Raw genomic sequence first — 22,086 nt, 5'->3', positions numbered from 1 at the left:
AAGCATCTATTGCATTTTGTGTAAATAAACAGATACGAGGAGAGGTTAATAGAAATATGGAGGTGGTCCTGCCTCCACTGTCTGAACTTTTTCAACCGTTATACTTCATGAAAAGTTCAATACTTGTGATGTTACCAGAATCTGTATACAGTACCAAAAAGGATGATACATGTGTGATCTGTCCGACAGGAGAGTCACAGTCTGTAGACGCCAGCATGCACAATATAATAGAACGGAGTCATCGTTAAAGGGATAGTTGGGGTGTTTTGAAGTGGGGTTGTATGAGGTATTCATCCATAGTCAGTGTATTACCTACTGTAGATGACAGTCGTCACACCCCCAGTTTGGAGAAGCAGACAAAAGTACCGACACAGGAGCAAAGCAATGTACTGCTGTGGAAGGGGGCAGCAGCAAAATGTATTTTAGCCACCTAAAAAAACCCACAATCAGTTAAAGTGTACGCTATATTTAGAATATTTCCACCGCTTTATCTTGCCATCAGACAGCCCTCTCAAAGTGAAACTTATCTATGCTCTCTTCAAAGCCACCACACTCAGTTGACACAAACAGTATAGATAAGTTTCATTTTCCCCATCAGAAAATATTCCTCATATAACCTCCACTTCAAAAAACACCCGAAATGAGTAACACATGCTTTTCAAAAGTCAAAATGTCTGCTGTGAAAAAGGCCAAAATAATGCAAATCACCTGTGTACCACGGGTTTACCTTTATATAGATATAGACACATGACAATTTAATCAAATATAGATATTGTAAGCTTATGTTTTAGTGGTAAAAATATATTTTTGTTGAATAAAACTTTTCTAGTCAAATAAATGTAGTTACTCTAAACATGCAACATGTATTTATACAACGTATCCTCATACAATGCTTCGTATGATATCTTACGAAAAGTTAATCTTCAGTTTTTGTGCATTTTCCTACGAATGTCCAGCGACACGTCACAATTTCCGCTCCCGTCTTTTCAAAATAAACTGCCGTCTTCACAGGAAACAACTTGGTTAGGTTTAGGCAACAAAACTACTTAGTGAGGTTTAGGAAAAGATTGTGGTTTGGGTTAAAATAACTAAGAAAGTGGTGTAACCTAAGTACGGAAGTTACGCGACAACTAAATCCTCGTTGACTTCTGGTTACGAACAGCGGTTTCCTGGCCGAAAGTCGGGTGTTTGTTGACCCACCCATCCACCCCGACATGTTTCTCTTTATCCTTCCTGGTTCACAATTACGTGGATTACATCAAATTGATTTTGTGGGATATATACACGAATTACAATGCATTACTTTTCGTAGGTATAGCTACGAACGGCGTGAGCGAACAGCCTGATTTGTGTTGTGCCCAGTCTGCCTGAGAGCTGGTTCTACTTCGACCTTGTAGGTCGGAGGCTACTTTAACCTGACATGCAGTAACTTAATCTTTGAGTCCAATTAACCTGGTGTCATCACACTCCAACTATTCCAGGAAGCAGTAAAAGCCCTCATTAACCTAAATGGCAGTATCAGTATTAGTTTGCTCTGACTGAAAGTCCATTTGTTTTCGTTTCATGTCCTACAGATTTTAAAATCCACACTCCTAATTAATGCAATGATCTTCATTGTTCGTAACCAGACAGTAAAATATGAATCAATGCTGCCAGGTCTTTTCTGTGCGAGCGGTTTAGCGGTTTTCAGATGTTACAGTAATGCGTGCTTCGACTGCTGTTACAATAATAATGATGGTGTTTCTGTGCCATAAGATTACACAAACAGACCGGGCATGTTCTCAAACAGGGCAGTGATGTGATGCTGGAGGCAGACTGTGAACGGCGGGTCAGCAGAGGAGGGAGGAGAGACGGAGACTGAGGGGAGAGAGGGACGGATAGACGGCGGGTAGGAGTTAATGTAACAGAGCAAAGGCTTGTGGTTCTGCCCTGCTACAGTGATCCGTTTGTAATCCTGCCTCAGATGTTTGCTCGGAGCCGAGACGGAGCTACCCACAGTCCCCATTGTTGGACAGTTGGGTGGTAGGATGAAGGCATGGAGGGGAAAGGGCAAAAGACCAGAGCGTGTACGTCTCACTGATGGAGAGTCGCAGCTGCTCTATTGAAGACGAGGAGCTCGGAGAGGTTTGGTACTCTCTGACAGCAGCTGGTAACAGCTTCTTCAGCAGGTGGCTTGGCCTAATTATCAGGATCGAGATGCCAACAGCCAGTTTCCCCCCTTTTCTCCAGGAACCTGTGAGAAGCAGGCGCACACTATACGGGCGATTGCACAGCACCGTGTGTGCCAATTATAACGGGGCACTAATTGTGCTGCATCCTGAGGAAGAGGAGAATCGATGGGGAGGGACATATGTGGGAGGTGTTTTGAGGAATCAAAAAGTTGACTTAGAAGTGAAAAGCCATAGGACTGGAAGATATTAATCAAGATTATTAAGATGAATATTTTTACCCGATATGTATCACAATATGTCAAGTGGGCAAAATCATAATCAAACTGATGCAATAAACTATTCTCTTATGTTACGAGATGGGGTTCAATAGAGATGTATCTAATCTGAATCCAGTATCAAATCTACTCATCATATCTGAATTCTTTCTATCTTATTTAGGTTTAGCTTCAACATGTGGAAGAGAGGCCTCAGATATGTATTTGATATCACCCGTTATTTGTTTTGTTAAGACAGAAACACTGATTTTTATTTATTTAATGTTCACAACATGCAGCTATAACCTGAAAATGAGACGAGCAACGTGAGATACAGTACAACAAGGTGTTGATTGAATTTGTATCTGACACACTGAATTAACAGATGGAGCCTACTTACATTTAAGCTCATAAACTAAAATTATTTCGATGATATGCATAAACCGAACCTGACGTGACACTATTAGCTGCATGGTTTCACCTGAGATAAGACCACTCTGTTGGTCTTATTGAACTTCTAAAAGGCAGTCAATTTGCAATTATAATGGCATTCACATGCTGGGAGCGTGATGAATAAACGGCACAAAAATGCAAAATACAATCAAAACTATTCATACCGACAGCAATGCAAATTTGCGACAGTTGCAACACTTTTTCAATAAAAAGGTTCAAATAAATTCATGCAGGCAGAGGACCAACTACCAGGAGAGCACCCAGAGAGAGACCCAGAGCAGCGTCTGGCAGTCTGTCTGAGGTAAATTGTTGTACAGCGTAAACTACTGTAAGCTATTTTATTGAGTTTCCTTCAAGCAAAATGCTCTGAGTAAACATTTACAGTGTAGCCTATAGGCCTATGTCTAGGGCTTTTATTGTGAAAGGTAAGACAGGAAGGAGCACATCTGGTACGAACTGCCTTTGTGAATAATAAAGTTCACTGTCTTGGTTAGAACTATGAAGCCTCTGTGTTGTTGTACACTATAGTGTACGTTTTTGAATATGTCCGCACACCGTGATTGGTTGATGCGTTTATTCGTGGTGCGAAAGCTCAGAGAAATCGAGCTTGACCCGTAAAAAAATTACATAGCTTTTTCGCCACGTAATATAATAATAATAATAATAATAATAATAATAATAATAATAATAATAATAATAATGTTCTATGTGAAAGTACTCATGACAAAACAATACTTTTAAAAAATATATTGACGTGCAAATTAATTGCAAGAAAGAAAAACACCCCCTATGTGTAAAGACTTGAAGAGAGGTGCTTCTATGTCTAACAAATGATCCTGGATACAAATACCAGCTTAAAGAGAGCAAATTAACATCAGCCGAGAGTTTCATTTTTACCTTTTTGGCGAGTTATTTACGGTATTATCGATAATTAGCTACAGGTGATGGTTATCATTTCAATAGGTGAAGATGACAATCAGCTAAAAATAGGAGGTCTTCTACCTGTTGGTGCATTGATCTTGGCTAATAAAAAAAAAACTGTGACGCTTAGTGAATCCGATCCTGAATGGAAACCAGCATGTGAAACCCAAGGACAGTAGATCAGACTAAACTCTCCACACATGTAAAGCAAAAAGATCCCATGTTTGGATCTTACTTTGGAGTTTTAAAACACAATATGATTCCAATAAAACTTGATAAATAATGTTGTAAAAATGATCACTGAGCTCCACAAAGCCATAAATCTAAAACCGAGCATTCATATCACACGACAAAAAAATTCAGCCTGTTTGATTTACAGTTTGAGGTTTATGATATCAGCTGTATTTTGTCAGGAGAAAAACTGTTTAACTCAACTGGTATTAAATGCAGCAGAATCTACACATAAAGGTTGACTCAATCAAATGGTTAATTATAATTACTGCCCACCTATTGATCAGAGTCCATTTAATTAGGCGCTGTTATCCCTCACTCTCTGCCATCAGTGATATGGGGATTAAGTGCTGAACATGCTTCTGAGTAATCCTAGGAGCCCAGAGAGCAACCACTTACACACCACTCAATCAATGAGGCTTGGGATTTGTGGTAAAACCACGAGCGCAGCGTGAATCAGTATTTCCTGAGCAAAGTCCTTGTCCAAGGTCAGGTCTTGCCGTACACTTAAAACTGCTCATTTTTCAGAGCAGTATGGCGAGTCCAGGACGGGAGCTGACCGGCAGCCGTTTTTTAAACCCTGTGTGGTTTGAAGATCAGACGGAGCAGAATGACAGCTGCATCCTCCACAGCAGGACTGAGCATCTCAATCCAATAGTAAAAAAAACAGCATAACAACAAGCCGTTTCTGTGGCAACGGCTCGCTGATGATGCCGTGTTTATGATCTGTCTCCACCCACCTCTTATCCCAACGCTCCACCCCCCCGTGGATGACAAAAAAAAAATCCCCTTTTTAATCAGCAGTGACAGAGCCTGACCCAGATTGCCTCGAGACGGCTGCATGGTGGCATGGCGAGGTTTACTGAGGCCACGGGGATTCATGATGGAGAGGGAAAAGGTGCCACAAATACTAGCCACAATGCAGCAGGATGCCACATGGGGCACCTTGCTGCTGAGCGTCGGCTCCACTCCTGGCGATGTTGTGTGAGAAAAAAAAAAAAGGAAACATGCTCATGGCAATAGCAAGGAGCTCCAACATACGACTCTGCAGGCGCTGGTGAGACAGCCCGAGGGTTTCATATCTGTTATCCAACACTGATCCATTTCCTGCAGAGGTCTGACCTATTTACTGGCCTCCAAACTGACACTTTCTCCGTTCCCTCATGGTCCAGCTGAGGGATGAAAGGTTCACCAGGCCTGAAGAGTTGGCCCCTCATCAGTGTGACTTTAAAAATGATCTGTAACGGGTCTCCAGATATGCCATGCTGAGGCCAGTTTCACAAAGATATCTTAGTCCAGATTTCTGCTCTTAAATTAGTCCAATTTCAAGGTTCACAAAAATAAAATACTTATTTCAAGTAGGGCTGTCAATTGATTAAGATATTTAATCGCGATTGATCATGTGATTGTCCATAATTAATCGTGATTAATCGCAAATAAATCACACATTTTTTATCTGTTCAAAATGTACCTCAAAGGGAGATTTGTCAAGTATTTAATACTCTTATGAATATGGGAGAGGGCAAATATGCTGCTTTATGCAAATGTATGTATATATTTATTATTTGGAAATCAAGTAACAACACAAAACAATGACAGTGACAATGAGTGTCCAGAAACCCTCACATCATAACATGACAAGCTCAAACCCAGCAGGCAACAACAGCTGTCAGTGTGTCAGTGTGCTGACTTGACTATGACTTGCCCCAAACTGCATGTGATTATCATGAAGTGGGCATGTCTGTAAAGGTGAGACTCGTGGGTACCCATAGAACCCATTTTCATTCACATATTTTGAGGTCAGAAAATGGCAATGACAGTTTTTCATCGCAAAAATTTACCGTAACTCTGGAGCATTATTTAGGCTCCTTCGCGACGAGCTAGTATGGTTGGTACCAACAGTTTCCTTAGGTTTTCTAATTTCATATGATGCCAGTATCTTCACTCAAGCTTTAAAACTGAGCCCACGACAACATAAAAATCGCAAGTTGCGTTAATGCGTTAAAGAAATGAATGTTAATTAATGTGATAATGTTAATATCACGTTAACTTTGACAGCCTCAATTCCAAGCCTAAAAAGTTATCCACGCTACCCCGGGGCTAACTTCTTAGTTCTACTATTGTATAGGGTTGGGCGATATGACGGTACATGCTGTAGAAATTGGTCCACCGGTAGAGATTTGGCGATACCGTTTCCACTGTGGTAGCAATTCTTGCATGATCTAGTGATCTTGCGATATCCCGAACCCAGCTGCCTCGCAAGGCAACATGATTTGGGCAGACACTGAGGAGGAAATTGAAGTTGTAAATACAGAGCAGGAGGAGGCCTCTTAACCAACCCTCGTTACATGGTTACCAGACATTTGCACACTGAACTTTTTGTTTTGTCGTTTTTTTTAAATTACCGATGAGAAGATCCTGCAGTCAAGTCTTTTTTCTTTTGGTATACTCTAAAATACAAAACTGAAGTCCGACTGGTATTTATTTGCACCTTAAAATCTGTAACACGTGAAATGATTGTCCTCAGGAACCTGTTTTGAGTCTTTTGTTTTGAACTTGTGTCGTCTCATGTGAGTCAGCTGGAAGTTCCAAATAAAAGAAAATAATGAAATGTGATGAAGTACAGTATTTAAACCATTTCTTAATTGAATTTACAGAACAATTACTGTATCATGATACATACCGTTACCGTAATATAAAATTAAATATCTTGTGATACCACCCCTGCAACTGTACATTTCCCTTCATGGAACAGTTCATATGTAAATAGGTTCACATATGTTAAGCTGCTTCCCTCTGTTTTGTGCGCAAGCTGTCAAAAACAAAAACAAAAACAAACGAGGGATTTAGTGAAACCTTTGGATGTTTATCCGATCTGACCAGCCAGACGTTCGACAGACAGGACTGTACAGACTGTAGCAAAACATACACACTGGCATAATTACGGTGTCAGTGCAATACTATCCCACAAAAACAGCAGATTGGCTGGGGGAGGTAATTCACTTCAGACGAGCAGCCAGCAGATGACGAGTCCTTATGAGGCTACTACTACACGGCCTGACGCACAGCAGAAATGTGGGAATGTTAATAGTCTACACCCTTCAACACCCGCCCCATCCGATTCATATCAGGACATCTAAACAAACAGGTCTTCAATCAGCTCTCGTCATCTGCAAACAGCCGCTGCTGATGAAAATTATTAAACAGCGGACATATTTGCTCTGTATGTTTTGCCTCCTTGCCAGGCAGAACTGACCTCAGTAGATTCAAAGGGAAGGACAGCAGATTCAAATCAAATGACTTTACTCTGCTCAGATTTAATGAATCTTTAATTCTGGGCAGCCACTAATCAATCACAATGACTTCACCAAAACAGGAGCACTGTGAAGTGTCTCCCTCTGCTCAGCTCCGCTCCTTTCTGACTCCTTTACATGATACTCAGAGCATTTGGGGATAATTACTGATTCGCTTCGAGACAGCGGCAGCATGTTGTTGACCAGTTGGATACAAGATAATCTCGTGTTCAGTGCCCTCTCTATCCTCCAGGACCAACCTCGAGGTAACCGAGCAGGGGGGCGGCCGCTGCGTCCGGGGCCTGCGGCAGAACGCACGTCTCCCGGTCATTCAACTCGTAGCACAGCAGACTGTCGGGCGTCCCGTCACACATGGCGGAAAGACAAGCCCACGCAGTTCATTACAGTGATGCAGAGGAGCAGCGGCTGTCTGATGAACGTTTAATGCGACGCCGTTTATCATCTTGTGATAAAACAAACTGGTGTTGCTAGGCAAACTCAGCATGCAGGCTTATGTAGGGGACGGAAAAACCCATTTAGAATCTAATCCTTCAAGATGACATTAACATGCGCCGAGTTTAAGTAGCTTATATAAACGCCCTGCTGCAGCAACTGTTTGGAGTCGGAGCATTTTAGCAGGAATGTTGACAAGTCTCTCGAGGATCCCTCTGAGACCTTTGTCACTGCGACGACTGCAATCGGTTTTTCCGAACAAACCTGAAGCTAAATTTATCCCTGCAGAGCCGAAGTGAACACAACATGATGAAATATACCATTGGAAAATTGCTGGAATATGTAAAAAATAAATAAATACACAGTAGCTGTGGGGAAAGACAGAGCTAAAGGCCTGAGAATAAAATACAAACCAGTGGTTGGCAGCAAAGTACAGAGATATGACAGGCAATTTTTTTATGCTTTTGCTCTCCAGGTAGAGGCAGTTATCTTGTCTCAGGCCACAACGGGGAAAAAGGGACCTTTGTGTTTCCCCACAGCTAGTCTGTCATTCCTAGTTTGGTAGTTTGGCTGAGAGAGACGGAGACAGAGAGAGCATTTCATACTCTCGGCTGTTGTGCTGCTGCAAACTGTGACTGCTGTCTGACATTGGCGCATGAAGTACACTGAAATCACAAATAGTCACCCCCTATTTGCAGTCAAAAGTCATGTGAAAGTGTTTTTTTAAATCCTACTGTTAATATCTATTTATTATTGAAATGAAGAAAAAAGTTCTTTGGGGAAATATCATAAATGCTCCTTTAGCATTTAAGCCTCTGACTCATGTATACTAAGATCTGGAGAAGGTAGCGCCGCTCGCGGTATTACTCGCGGTATTACTCGCGGTATTGCAACGAAAAATCCCTCTAAGGCCCAAAATAAATTTTCCCCATAATAGAGACGTCTGTAAAACTGTTGACAGGACACCTCGAACTGCAAACAATGTCAATAATGACTCTTAGGATTTTTTGATCCATGGAGGTTTTATATTTGTACGACTTTCCTGGAGCCGAAGAAAGCGATTTAAAAATCACAATGTAAAGTCTATTGGCCGAGCGGGAACTTGTGAGCAGGAGAAACACTAGTGCTCATATTCAGTGGGCCGATTACCCTGGAAATAAAGTTTGAAAACTTTTGCCGTATGCCAAGCCCCCAGGAAGAGCACCGGGCTTTGAAGCAAATTTTCGTAGTAGCCCAACAGCGGTACAACTTCCGTGTTTATCACGTGATGTCATTGTGCCCAAAAACACTTTTCCCCAAAGACTTACATTGGGAAAGAGACGTATTTTTTTTAGGTGAATCAAATTTCCAGTACGAACACTTGAATAGCCCTTGTTTAAATCAGTAGCTCCTAAAAGTTGTAAAATGCACTAAAAGCCGAATCCAGTTATTTCCCTTCCTCCGTTAATGTGAATGAGCCCCTTTTTTTTGCTTCATGCGACACTGAGCATGAACGGTAGCCCGCCTCCCGACGCTGTATCCAGTTCTCTTTATACCTCCATGGTTACAAGCTTTTGTTAGCACTTAGCATGGCATTAAAGAACAAGGATCATAACATTTTGCATCTATACTAACCGACGTTGACATTCGCTATGTTTTTGAGTTGTTCAACGTGCCACAGCTGACTAGCAAGCCAAACTGACATTAGCCACACACCTTATTCCCTGTGGATGTTTGTTTGGTAGCTCGTCCAGCGAGCCAAAGTGCAACAAAACACGTGTCTTTATTTGTAGAAAAGAAGGAGACGTTCGCTAAAAAGCTAATGTGTGTTGTTCAAAGCCAGTGGCTATTTTTTGTGTTGTGTAAACGGCTGCTGAGGGACGTTACTGCTTTATGCAAATACACCTTAAAATGAGCTAATTTGTTTGGGTAGGCTGGTTGTAAAGACATTTTCCGACTGGAGACACATTGGAGGCTCAACGACATTGTTTAGCGCTAATTAGCACATGTTAGCTCGCTAAACTAAAATGGTAAAAATGACTTGCTAAATATCAGCATGTTAGTGTCGTCATTATGAGCTTGTTAGCATGCTGACGTTAGCATTTAGCTTAAAACACCACAGCGCGTACACGTGCAGTCTCCCAGGGCTGTACTGAGCACAGGACGTGTTACTCACAGTATCAATGCTTTAGCAGAATAATACAAAAAAGAAGATTAAAGTCTAAATTGCATAACATCTTCAGCAAAACTGTGTCACTTTTGCCAGTAAAATAAAGCTGCATTAGAAAATTGCACTTTAAGCCTCATTCTCATGCATTTCTTATGTTTATAATGCAACAAGCGACGTCCACATGTCCAAATCTGTGGGATTTTGCATAAAAAGGCATGACACTAATGAATGAATTAATGCCATCCTTTCAGTCCCCCACCCATAGGCTATATGTGCCGTACCACAGGCACTACATTCTGTACATTATAGTTTCATGAAGAAATCTCAGGCTGTTTTAAGTGCTTCTGAAACCTGGAGAGGCATCGGGGTGGAGTCTGTGTGTCCTGTACAGTATATTTATGTAGGGGTCCTGTGGGAAGAGCCAGAATTAGCAGTGGATAGTGAAAGGTCATAGAGCAGTGGGAATAGAGATCCTGTTGACGCAATCTGTCCAATCATATTTATTTCCTTTGGCCAGGGGACGAGTGCCTACGTCTAGACTCGGGAAGCAAACCAAAACAACACGATGCCATAAAACTCATGTGTTTATGTTTGACTGTACTTGGTGATGGCATTCAAACCGGTTTCTTAGGAACACTGAAGTACTTCCTTTTAGGAGGAACAAGTAGCACGTAGCAGCACAAGCTCCCTAAAAACAATGACAGTGAACACATCTTAACCAGACGGAGGCAAAAAGCTCTCTAAAGAGTCGACTTTGCTGGAGTGTGTTTTACAGCTGTTTAAACAGCAGTAAGCCGTGTCTGCTGCAGTATACACAGTAAAAGCAGGCAGCCGGAGCCTCTGGAGGAGTTGTTTTTCACAGGCCTGTGTGGTATGCATGTGCGGCCCGGCCCACTCAGACCCACCTCATGGCTGGCTGGTTGGCATTCCTGCCTCGCTCTGTAATTATGGCTCTTCTCCAGGCCTCTCGGCTCTGCTCTCCCTGCCACGCCGCCATACTCTTAAAGGGCGGGGTTTGCCTCTGCCGAAGGCACACACACACACTTTCCACCTGGCCATTTGGCTCAGGCTCTAATTTTAACAATAACACATCAGTCGGCGAAAATGTGCACTGACAACAAGCAGGCAACAGTTGCGGTGGGGAAAAATAGCAGTTTCAATTACACTTGGTGTCATGTATCATGAATCAGGGGTTTAATCATGATGTTCTTCACCTAGCGCTGAACTTAAAATTATGTGATATCAGATAATTAAAGTGAATTAAAGAATTAAAGTGAATACTCTTGAGTGTGTGAAAAAGTTTCAACACTTATGTAAAGCTGTGAAAGACTCTACGTGCCAGACCGCATGTAGATACACACTTGTAATCAGGCAGTATGAAAATGAGAGCCTAGAGGATGTTTTACTTTACATGCTCATGCAGCACATCTGTCTGCAGCTGTCAGAAGGTGTTTTCCTCTATAATTTCTCAAACCATTCCGAAAATTCCCCTTCGAACCTTCAGGACTACCTGTCTGCACAGACAAAACAACACGCCCATGATGATGATGGATTTATTCCCTGTCTGTGTTCTCGCAATAAAGCTACATTTATCTTATTTTAAATAAGATAATCACATGATGTTGTGAGACTTATTCCCAGGTGTATTTATAGGGAATTAAAAATGTAATATAAGATTGAAGCCAAACTATACAAAACTTCCGCAAAAAACCTACAGGAAATAAGCAAATATTTGACCATGACAAAGTGTTTCGAAACAAAACTTCCTATTGCTGCTGCAACAACGACAACTTGTTGACGTAAACTGATGAATAATCCAAATACATTATCAGTATGTGAAAGGAAATCTCACAGAATTGCAGACAATCTCCTCCATTCATGCAGCTGGGGGCACATGACATGCCTGCAGCAGAAGGATTAAGACGATCAGCTGAGCGCGACTCAATACCACATTGTTCCTCGCTGCTCACCGCTTGTTTTTTTTCTCCAACTCTCCTTGCAGCTTATCAGAGGAGGACAGAACCAAATCTCGCCTCCCTCACGCCTGCCAAACTTCAATCACTTGCAGTCCACTTCCCACCGTAAACTGCTTATACCGGCCGCCACGGTGGTGCCAAAATGTCAAAGCCTTTTATGGCACTTTTTCAGGCTATTTTATTGTTTCAAACAAAGCTCGAGGTGCTTTTTTTTTGGTGTAAAAACAGCTCATGTTCGGGACAAATAAACACAATGAACAGCAATTAAGAAAAATCAGCTTTGGGCTTGAGATTACAGAGCACACTGCTGCCTTTGTTTCGCAGGTCACATCTGTATTTGAGTGACAAAAGGCAGCCACACAGCATGCTGCTGTGTGAATGCATCAGAAAAGGGGGTGAGTGCCAGCCTGAACTCATCCTCCATTCAGGCTCTCATTGTCTCTGCTCAACGCTGATAACAAACAGCACACACCATGCAGACACATCTCATCCACTCCATCAAAGGCCGATGTGGCAGGCTGGACAACAAACAGGCAGGTCCACGTCAAAACAAGGAGACATATTATTACATGGATTTGTGGCTGTGGTTTCGCAGCGAACTTCTCCGCTCTTACGACTTAACAAAATAGAAGGTTTACCATGCAGGAACGTCAGCCTGTGATCATTACTGTTTTCACTACTTTGACATTTTAAACGCTTATTCGCTGTCTTGCCAAAAGCTACATGAGAAGATTGACACCACTCTCACACTGTAACATACTTCACTGTGGGGGTTGTTCCTGTAAAATATCTGACATGTATGGATCCGCAGAAAAAGCTACAGAAGTGAAAATCCTCCGCGGCTTAATGAGCCAAGCATTAAAGCTGCCTTCTGCATACTGAAATGGCAAAAATATACATATCCCAGCAAATACATATCCCTAAACAGCCATTGTGCATTCAGAACTTTGCACAGAAAGCACTTTGAATGCACCTTTAAACCTCAAAGAAGCCACATCAGCAGCATCTCGCCTTTGAGAGAGGATTTGAGCGTAGCTGAGATGTTTAACCCCCATCTGGCCTCTTTGCCACTGAAACGGCTGTGATGGAGATTAAAAAAAGCTCCGAGATGTGCTCACCTGGCACTCACGTGAACAGGAGGCCTGCGCTTGGAACAAAGGTGTGCAGCAGAAGAGCACATGTATAATATACTGTGTTGACTCAAAGTGAGTAAACACATTGCACCTGATGAACAAACACGTTCGTGGCTGTCTTTCCGCTGTACCAGTTTTAGTTGCCTTGGGAAATCAGTGTGCTGCAGCAAATAGGTTTTAAATTTCCAGAGTGATAATCATCTGTTTCTTTGAACACTGTTTATCTTGAACTGCAATTTAATTCTCAAACCTTCCTTTGGCTATTTGTCTTTGATATTTACCCTTTTTCCCAACACATTAGGTATAATCAGGACAGTTTGTTCACAGTTTTATGAATGTGGCTCACCTATATAGAGTGACGAGTCTTTCTTCTTCACATGATCGTCGATGTAGGACACCCCCAGGGGCTGCACCGGCGTGGCTCCGATCCCCAGCAGGACCTGGGCTCCGATCAGCAGCAGGTACATCATGTTGGTGTTGGCCCTGTTACCGCACAGGACGTCCTCACCCTTCTGAACGTCCGCGCTGCTGGTGTTGGAGCAAATGTCCCGACCCTCAACAGTCCTCGACATAACCCTTATCTCGTACGGATTAGTTAGAAACTCAGGCAGAGCAGAGAGGAGGGCGCCGAGCGCCATGACGATGCCCCCGCAGCCGATCAGACGGGGCCGATGTGCTTTAGCCCCAAAGTAGCTGACAAACAGAATCAGAGCCAGGTTGCCTATCTCGAAGCTGCTGGCGATCACTCCCACGTCAGCACTTTGCAGGTTGAACCGCCGCTCCAGGGTGGTCAGCACGCTCACCTGAGAACAACAAGGACACAAAATCAAACAGGGGTTCATGGGAATGATGCTGAATGAAGAAATACAAAACCAAGGATGTGGGAATCTAACAGGCGATTCAACGATCAATGATCCAATATCATTTATGCAAAGTGAAAATACTGATACATATCGTCAGCTTTAAGATACAGAATGCTTTTATTTTGAAATGCCCACTTTATATTCATTCTGTTTATTGATAACAATAGATTGTTTTTCATTTTGTGTCTGGAAGAGCCCGGTAAAAAAATTGTCAAATCATATTTTAGTTGCATTTTGTGAGTTGATATAAATGTAATCATTTGTGTTAAATATGATATTGTCTCGGTCGCAGGCCCCTGAATTGAATCAAATCGAAATCGTATCGCGGCAGACTTTGTGATATCAGCAAACATATCGTATCGTTGTCCAAAGAATCAATGGAATATCGTATCGTGATGAAACTTGTGATTTACACCCCTTGAATCTAATGTCACCAACTGAAAAAGAAAATTCATTGTATGATTTATCAATGTAAAGTATCATAAGCATTTGAACCCCATGAAAAAAAAAGTATGTTAATGCCAGGTGTAAATACACCATTGTGATCGGAACGCCATCACATTTGCTAGTTCACATCTGATCAGATCTCAGCCAGGTGTGAATGCAAAGGCCTATGGATCCGATGTCATTACCCAGATACAGATCACATATTAATACCAGGTGGAAATGAGGCTTATATTCTTGGAGAAACCGTGCATGTATTCATCATCTTTCCAGTGGAATATCCTGACTAACAAGCCGTTCAGATGTTCCACACCGTGGCTCCTCCCTGGAAACAGGCCTCTGTTTCTGATTAGCCGGGCACAGCAACATTTAGCTTCAGCGAGAACAGCTCATCACAAGCTCCTCTCTCTTTCACCAGCTGTCATCCACACGAGAGCTGGAGCCGACCAGCGACTCCCAAGTGAAGCAAACACAGCAAAATGGCTGTTTAGCCCAGTTTTGTTTGTTAACTGTAGCTGTCACAGTTTAAATAATGAAAGACAATATTTATTTTCAGTGCGCGAGCGAGCACGGGAACTTTGTTAAGTTCATCATCATATTTCAAAGACTTAACAGTGAATCTGCTGTGAAGCAGAGCAGGGCTGTGTTCGCTAGTGATGTGTGGGAACATTCAGTCTGTGCCATGTAAACCCCAGTGTCACATTTAAACAGTTATGGTAGCTATTTTCAGATCTGTCCCAAACTGCCCTTGAAAGGGCATCACAATTTTTCCATTTCCCCACTGGCTCCTCCGTTAAACAGTTTGGACTGAGCTCGACGAAAAAAAGAAAAAAGCATCCTGCCAACACAAACATCCCTTTCTGAAAAAAGAGACGTCACTGCCTGATGAATCAACTTGTGGTTTTGCTGTTGGAAAATGTTTCCATTTGAATGTTCAAATATGCTAATTTAATGTACACAGTTGATCTGGATTAGATTGTGTTTAAACAAGGAAATGACCTTTGAGGCTCCAGGAGGCCAAAATGTGGTGGCGACTGATCAAAAGCACTCTTCTTCTTCACGCGACTACACTTACATTTGACCTTTACTTTGACATTAAGCATCATACTTTGCGACATATTAAGTAACAGTTCTTCTGTCGGAAAAATCACCGTTCTCTGTCCCTTTTGAGACAATATTTAATGCACAGCAGGCGAGTAAATGACGAGATGTCATTGTCAACTAGAACAAACATTGGACAGCCTGCTTGCTTTGTCATTATGGTTGAAAAAAAAAGAAAAAAAGAAGTCGTCCTCTGTGACTTCTGTGAAGCAGAAATGACAGCAGGTCGTTCTTGCAGCTGCTCTGAACACAGCTGCAGTGACTCCTTCACTACACATCAAAGCATGGGGAGGATGATTGTTGGGAGCGCTTCGTGCCGGAGTCCTTTTGGTGACGTTGAGTGGACAGAAAAGTTCAGGATGAGTCATGACGTCCCTGCCCCTCGGGTGGCTCTAAATGCGAACACACTGGACGGGCTGCATTTACGCCTGGCTGGCTCCGCACGGCCGGGATCTGATCATCCGGCTCTCAGAAACGATGCCAGGCCCCAACAACCTGTTGGCACTCTAGCTTTAGCTCCACACAGACAGTGACACTGCAACAAAAGTATAGCAGAGCGAGCGGAGACATCATCCAATCCAATCACATCCCATCCCAGTGACTGAAGGCTTCTGAGCGGTGGAAACACTCTGGATGAGTTAAGCCCTCGTCTCCAGGTTCAACATGTTTATGCACTTCCACTCTGACTTAACCAGGCAGCCTTCCAGGAGGATTACACCCAGAATAAATTATAGAGGAAAAATCGAGTGGATTGCATACTGGTCAGTGGTCACGGCCACATTTTCTCCAGAAACAACTCAAACTATGGAAATGTTTATATCTGTTGCACGGCAACAAAACAAACCTCGTCATGTTGTGCGACACCTCATCACCAAACACAGTCTTGTCTGAGCACGAGGAATCCCGACTTCTTCTTCTACAGACTTTTTTTTTTCAGGATCTAGAGACGGGGTCTCAGCAAGCAGCCAAAAAAGCAGCTAAATGCTGACATTCAGTTCAGCACATTAAGGTTTAGCACACTGACGTGAAAGTGCTGAAATGGTGCTATTTGTGAAGGCACAGCAGCTGTTTATAAGTGAAGCCTCGGCTCTTTAGGATCATTTGCATTCAGCTTTATGAGGTGTAACCTACTGAAGGTTGACTGACGGTTAGCTAAAGGTACTTTAACTGCTCTCATGAAGCTATTTTAAAAGAGTTATTTTACTAGTGTCTAAAATAAGCTACATGTATAGTGTTAGCCATGTGCATACAGTGTATTTTTATATTTTTTCCTTTATCTTCCATCCTTAAGTTTACTTTTTTTTTTTAGTTCATGCATGTGTTGGAAAAATGCTAGTGCTGACCGATAAATCGCATTTTCATCGTCATCGCGATATGAACATGTGGGATAAACACATCGCATAAGAATGCCTAAAACGCAATGATTAAGAAAAAATATTTTATCTGGGGATGGATACCAAAACCCGATACTAACCCAATATTTAGCCTAGTTATATTTAAAATATTCAACTGTAATCCAGTTCTGAATTTAAAGACAACCAGGCTGACATAAGTATAGCTAATATGCACACTTCAGTGTCATATCGCCATCGCAATATAGAACAATGATACCGCACATTACATATACATACACAGTGCAGATTTTCCTCATATCGTGCAGGTCTAAAAAAATGCCTCACATACAGAATAGTAGATATTGAATAAACTGCCTATTTATCAATCCTTAACAGTAACCACTGTATTTAAAAAGAACTCGTCACTTTTTTAAACTTTTACCACCCTCTCGAGGGCCCCTGACGTTAGCTACTCAATGTTAATGGCTACACCTGCGTCCTATTTAATGCAAAAGGCCCGAGGCAGAGACAGCAATAATAAATTACCTGGGTGATGTATGTTTTGATTTATGTGTGTATTTTAACCTGAATTATTTGACAACTCAGCATAAACTTAATGAGGTATTTAAATGACTCAAAGTAATATGTGAACAAACGCATGTGCTCCATTGGAACAGAGCTATTAATACTGATGTGTAATATGGTTTTAAATTGACAATGATGTTGTGTTAAACAACTCGGGCTTCTCCCCTCCTTCCGACGCTCAGCTGATTCAGTGCGATCACAGTCTGACAGGTTTGCTCAGCTGAGACGAACACAGTTCAGGTTCAGGTGTTAGTTGCACTTCGCAGCTCGAGCTCTGAAGTGTCAGAATTGGTTCTTATCAGGGAGGTGTTCAGAGCCTCAGGTGCTGCATACACACGAGTCACAAATAGAGCTTCCCAGGGCTTAATATATACTATCAACTCCTGCAATTAAAATCTGATGAAGTTACAATACATCTGGACCCTGTAGCTTTGTTATTGGGTAAAATGAGACAGCTTGGAAGTAAATTGTGTACACGAAATCAACGTATCAATCACATGATGGTTCTGGGATCAGATCAGTAAACCTCTAACTCAGGTTGATTGATGAACAACTAGGGCCTCCAACCAACGATTTCATTAGTGATGCATGATTTTGTCATGTCAGAAATCAGTGAAAAGAGCCCACGTTGAAACCAGATAACGTTGACTGAGACAAATAATCAATATCAAAATAGATGCAGATTAGTTTCCTGTCGTTCGACTAATCTTTTCTGCTCTACATACAACTATTCAAGTATATGGTTTTATAACGCCATAATGATTTCAGTCCAGCAATGTATAGGCTTTAAATAAAAGGGATTGAATTGTGTTATACATTCTGCGACTACGACGAAAAATCTATGTCCACTTCAGTTGAAACGATTAGTTTGATTGATTTTCCCCCTACTTTCTTGACATTTATAGACAAAATGATAAATCAAAAAGAATTGGCAGATTAATGAAAATAGCTGTTAGAAACCCTAATATCCATTAGACCCAAGTCACCGACTGCTGAAAAGAATCATTCATGAAATGATTTACTTCAGGAGTAAACCGTTAATCACGAGGGGCCATTAAATCAGTATCACTTACACAGAAACTGTAAAAATAGCAAAGTGAATTTCTCAGTAGAGAACTGAGAAAAACCCAAAATGAATCAGGGAACAATGATCTTTTTGTGGCATCAGCCTGTGCAGGTCGCCTGTGTGTTCATTTGCAGTCAGGCTGCTAAATCAGGACGGCCAGCGTGCCGCTAAGTGTCTTGTACAGTAAGCAGCTCACAGAAAGCAAAGGGGGCCATGATAGTTGAGTTTTTGTCCCCTTCACTGCCAGCAAACACTCTTAAGTCCCATCATCCAATCAGAGACACCACAGTAGCCCATGTAGGTCGGCACCAGTTCACCAGATTGTCACCAGACCAGTTACCTAATGTCCCGCCTACAGTATGTAAATAAAGCTCCATGTAAATTCCCCCGCTGTGTTGACGAACAGAAGTAGGCCAGAAAGCATCATGTGTTTTATGAGTAAATGAGTCCAAACCTCACCTGGTTTCTTGTTCAAACTGTTTGAACAGGTGTCCAAAACTAATGCAACAAAAAAAAAGAAAAGCAGAACAACTGTAATTCCTGTTTTATCAGAAATAAAAGAGGAAGTCCTCTTTAGGAAATCATCCTTAACTGACTGTGAGTTGCACCGCCGTGCTGTCGCCGCTCTCAGCAGCGGGATGCTTGATGCTCAGCAGGTCCACTAACAGAGGAGATAAGATGTTCCACTCCAAATATGGCCAAGGCATTCAGGGGTTTTTAAGTCTATTAATTGCGAGCGAGCTGAAGGAAAAACGGGTGCGATTCTTGGGAGAATAAACATAGCTAATGTGAAAACTAAATGTTCACAGTGGTTACCTGAGGCTGTGGGGGCTCCTTTGGGACGCTTTGAGGAGGATTTCGGAGCACTTCGGGGGAGCTTTTGTCCCACAAAATCTATATTAGTGTTCAGATTTTTTCTGTGTTTAGATGTTTTTTTATTGCATCATAAAAAATACACATTTTTTAAGGAGAGATTATATATTAAAACCTTATTTGTCATACCCTGATTTGTTATCAGTGTGATTAATAATGAAACGGAACTAAAAAAGACAGGAAGTAAGAGGGATGGGAGGGGGGGTCCTTGACCTTGAATGACATTTGGGGGTAAAATTAGCCAATTATTGCTTTCCCAAACATGATAAGACTATCCTTATCAGTGGGGTTTAAATTGTGATAAAGATAAATTACACATCATGGCACACACAAGCAGCACTATGTATTTTCTCACAACTATAACAAACAGTTGCATGCAATCTGCCCTGCAGGGCTGTATACTTCACTGTGCTGCTGTGTGTCCTGTCATTTTTGAATGACATTTGGAGTAAAATTAGCCAATTATTGCCTTCCTAAACATGATAATACTATCCTTATCAGTGCTACGCAGAGCTTTAAGGTCAAACTTTAGTTAATGCATGATAAAAAAAAAGGGTTGTGATACATTAAAGATAAATTACACATCATGGCACACAAGCAGCACTATATATTTTCTCACAACTATAACAAACAGTTGAGCAGCAGCATGCAATCTGCCCTGCAGGCACTGTGCTGTGTGTCCTGTCATTTGCTCTAGCTATACGTGGTATTTAGTCCAAAGCATGCAGCATTCAAGGAAACCAACAAATGCATTTGGAGTGAAATTAGCCAAGTATTGCTTTCCTAAACATGATAAGATAAGGTCAAACTTTAGTTAATGGATGATTAAAAACAGGGTTGTGATACACTGAAGATAAATTGCACATCATGGCACACAAGCAGCACTATACATTCTCTCACAACTATAACAAACAGTTGAGCAGCATGTAATCAGCCCTACAGGCACTGTGTGTCCTGTCATTTGTTAATGACATTTGGAGTAAAATTAGCCAATTATTGAATTCCTAAACATGATAAGACTATCCTTATCAGTATTAAGCAGATCTTTAAGGTCAAACTTTAGTTAATGCAGCATGCTGCTTGAATTGTGATACATTACACATCATGGCACTATATTCTCTCACAACTATAACAAACAGTTGCATGCAATCTGCCCTGCAGGGTTGCATACTCCACTGTGCTGCTGTGTGTCCTGTCATTTGCTCTAGCTATACGTGGTATTTAGTCCAAAAAGCATGCAGCAGCAGGAAACCCACAAATGCAAAAAAAGCCCAAGAAGATACCAGACAGCCTAACTAAAACACAAAGTGTGACGTACAGTAGGTAGCAGAGTCTCAGTTAGCTCAGCTCGTGTGTTGTACTCACCAGGTATGCTCCCACGGTGCCCTGAGCCAACATGAGGGCGCATTCCGAGATCAGGAATATCTTGATATTGGAGAAGCATGAGGAGTTTTTCCGCAGGAGGACGTCTCCCTCCAGCATGTCTCCACCACTCTGCTCCGAGTCCCGCTGCTTCTTCACCTGCATCCTGGCACCCCTTTTTTTACTTTACCCCGAAACACATACACAGCAGCAGCAGCAGCAGCAGGAGGAAGAGGAGGATGACCGCAGACTGGTGGCTGTTTCTCTCCTGCTTCAAAATCTCCTCATACACACAACAACAAAGCTAGCAAACACAACACACGTCCAACCAACCCAAACTCCGCCGGTGTTAGTCTGCGTCTACTAAACATCGCCTCGTCGTCGACACGCAGGAACATGTGAACTCCCTGAAGGTGTTGGTGGCGAAGAAGGCACACGTGTAAAGAGTAAATCTCTGTCAAATCGCATGTTTCTCCGTCGTCGCGGTGTGTTTTCAGCAGCAGGTTGAAGCTCCCGGTTTAAAAGCTTTTCTTCTTCCTCTTCTTCTAACTCCTGCCGCCGCTCCGGACTGTCATGGTCCTTCACGTACAATGACTGCTCAGTCAGTCTCTCACTGCACCTCCTCCTCTCTCTCTCCACTACTCTCTCCTCCTCTGACTGTCTGTCTGTCTGTCTGTCAGCAGCGTGCTCGGCCCTAGAGGCGCTGTGTTGTGTAGCAGCAGCATCACAAGTCTGCTCAACTTGCTGCACCGTGACTTGAACAAAATCACTACAGTATAGTCCTGTAGTGGGGTTTCATGTGTGTCTAGTCTGTGTGGTGCTTAAAGTGACTCACAGACATTTAAATGATGCACAATAAATCTACAGGGATTATATCTGTGGGATGATTGTTGAATCTCAGGATTATTTTAGAGCTGAAACTAAAAATTACTAAAAAATAAAAATTATTTGACACACTATTGTGAAAATGGATAAAATGTTATACTGATAACATTTTTATGTAGACAAATAAAAAATAAAAAATACATCCACAGAGATTTTAGAAAGGTGCCAAATAAAAGTATGGATTTCAATTCAATTCAATTCAAATCACTTTATTTGTCCCCAAAGGCCAATTGTAGAGGCTCGTAGAGTAGTACAATTAACAACACAATACAGGAAAATTTTAAACATCTTGAAAGTTAAAAAATAATGATACTACTCCTTAAAATATGTTTTTTTTTGGTTAATATTTTGTTGTAATGTTTTGTATAATTCCCCCCCAACAATAAATCTACAGGGATTACATCTGTTGGATGATTGTTGAATCTCAGGATTATTTTAGAGCTGAGGCTATAGTCGCTAAATCGACACAACATTATTTGTTGTGATAATGGATAAAAGGTTATGTTGATAACATTTTTTATGTAGACAAATAAAAAAAA

At 41.8% G+C, this 22,086-nt stretch overlaps 1 protein-coding gene across 1 annotated transcript in view; it reads right to left on the bottom strand.

Annotated features, from left to right (window-relative positions):
• slco3a1a (solute carrier organic anion transporter family member 3A1a) overlaps nucleotides 1–21,321 on the bottom strand; it is a 43,712-nt gene extending 22,391 nt beyond the window's left edge. The window contains exons 1-2 of the mRNA XM_074633006.1: nucleotides 20,666–21,321; nucleotides 13,381–13,837 (exon numbers count right to left, since the gene is read on the bottom strand). Of these exons, the coding sequence (XP_074489107.1) occupies nucleotides 13,381–13,837; nucleotides 20,666–20,827 (619 nt within the window). The 5' untranslated portion in view covers nucleotides 20,828–21,321. The remainder of the gene's footprint in view (nucleotides 1–13,380; nucleotides 13,838–20,665) is intronic.
• Nucleotides 21,322–22,086: the final 765 nt, after the last annotated feature.

The sequence above is a fragment of the Sebastes fasciatus genome, chromosome 4, assembly GCF_043250625.1.
Source record: "Sebastes fasciatus isolate fSebFas1 chromosome 4, fSebFas1.pri, whole genome shotgun sequence".
NCBI lineage: Eukaryota > Metazoa > Chordata > Actinopteri > Perciformes > Sebastidae > Sebastes > Sebastes fasciatus.
Note: the sequence above shows the minus strand (reverse complement) of the source record. Positions and strands in the feature narration are given on the sequence as shown.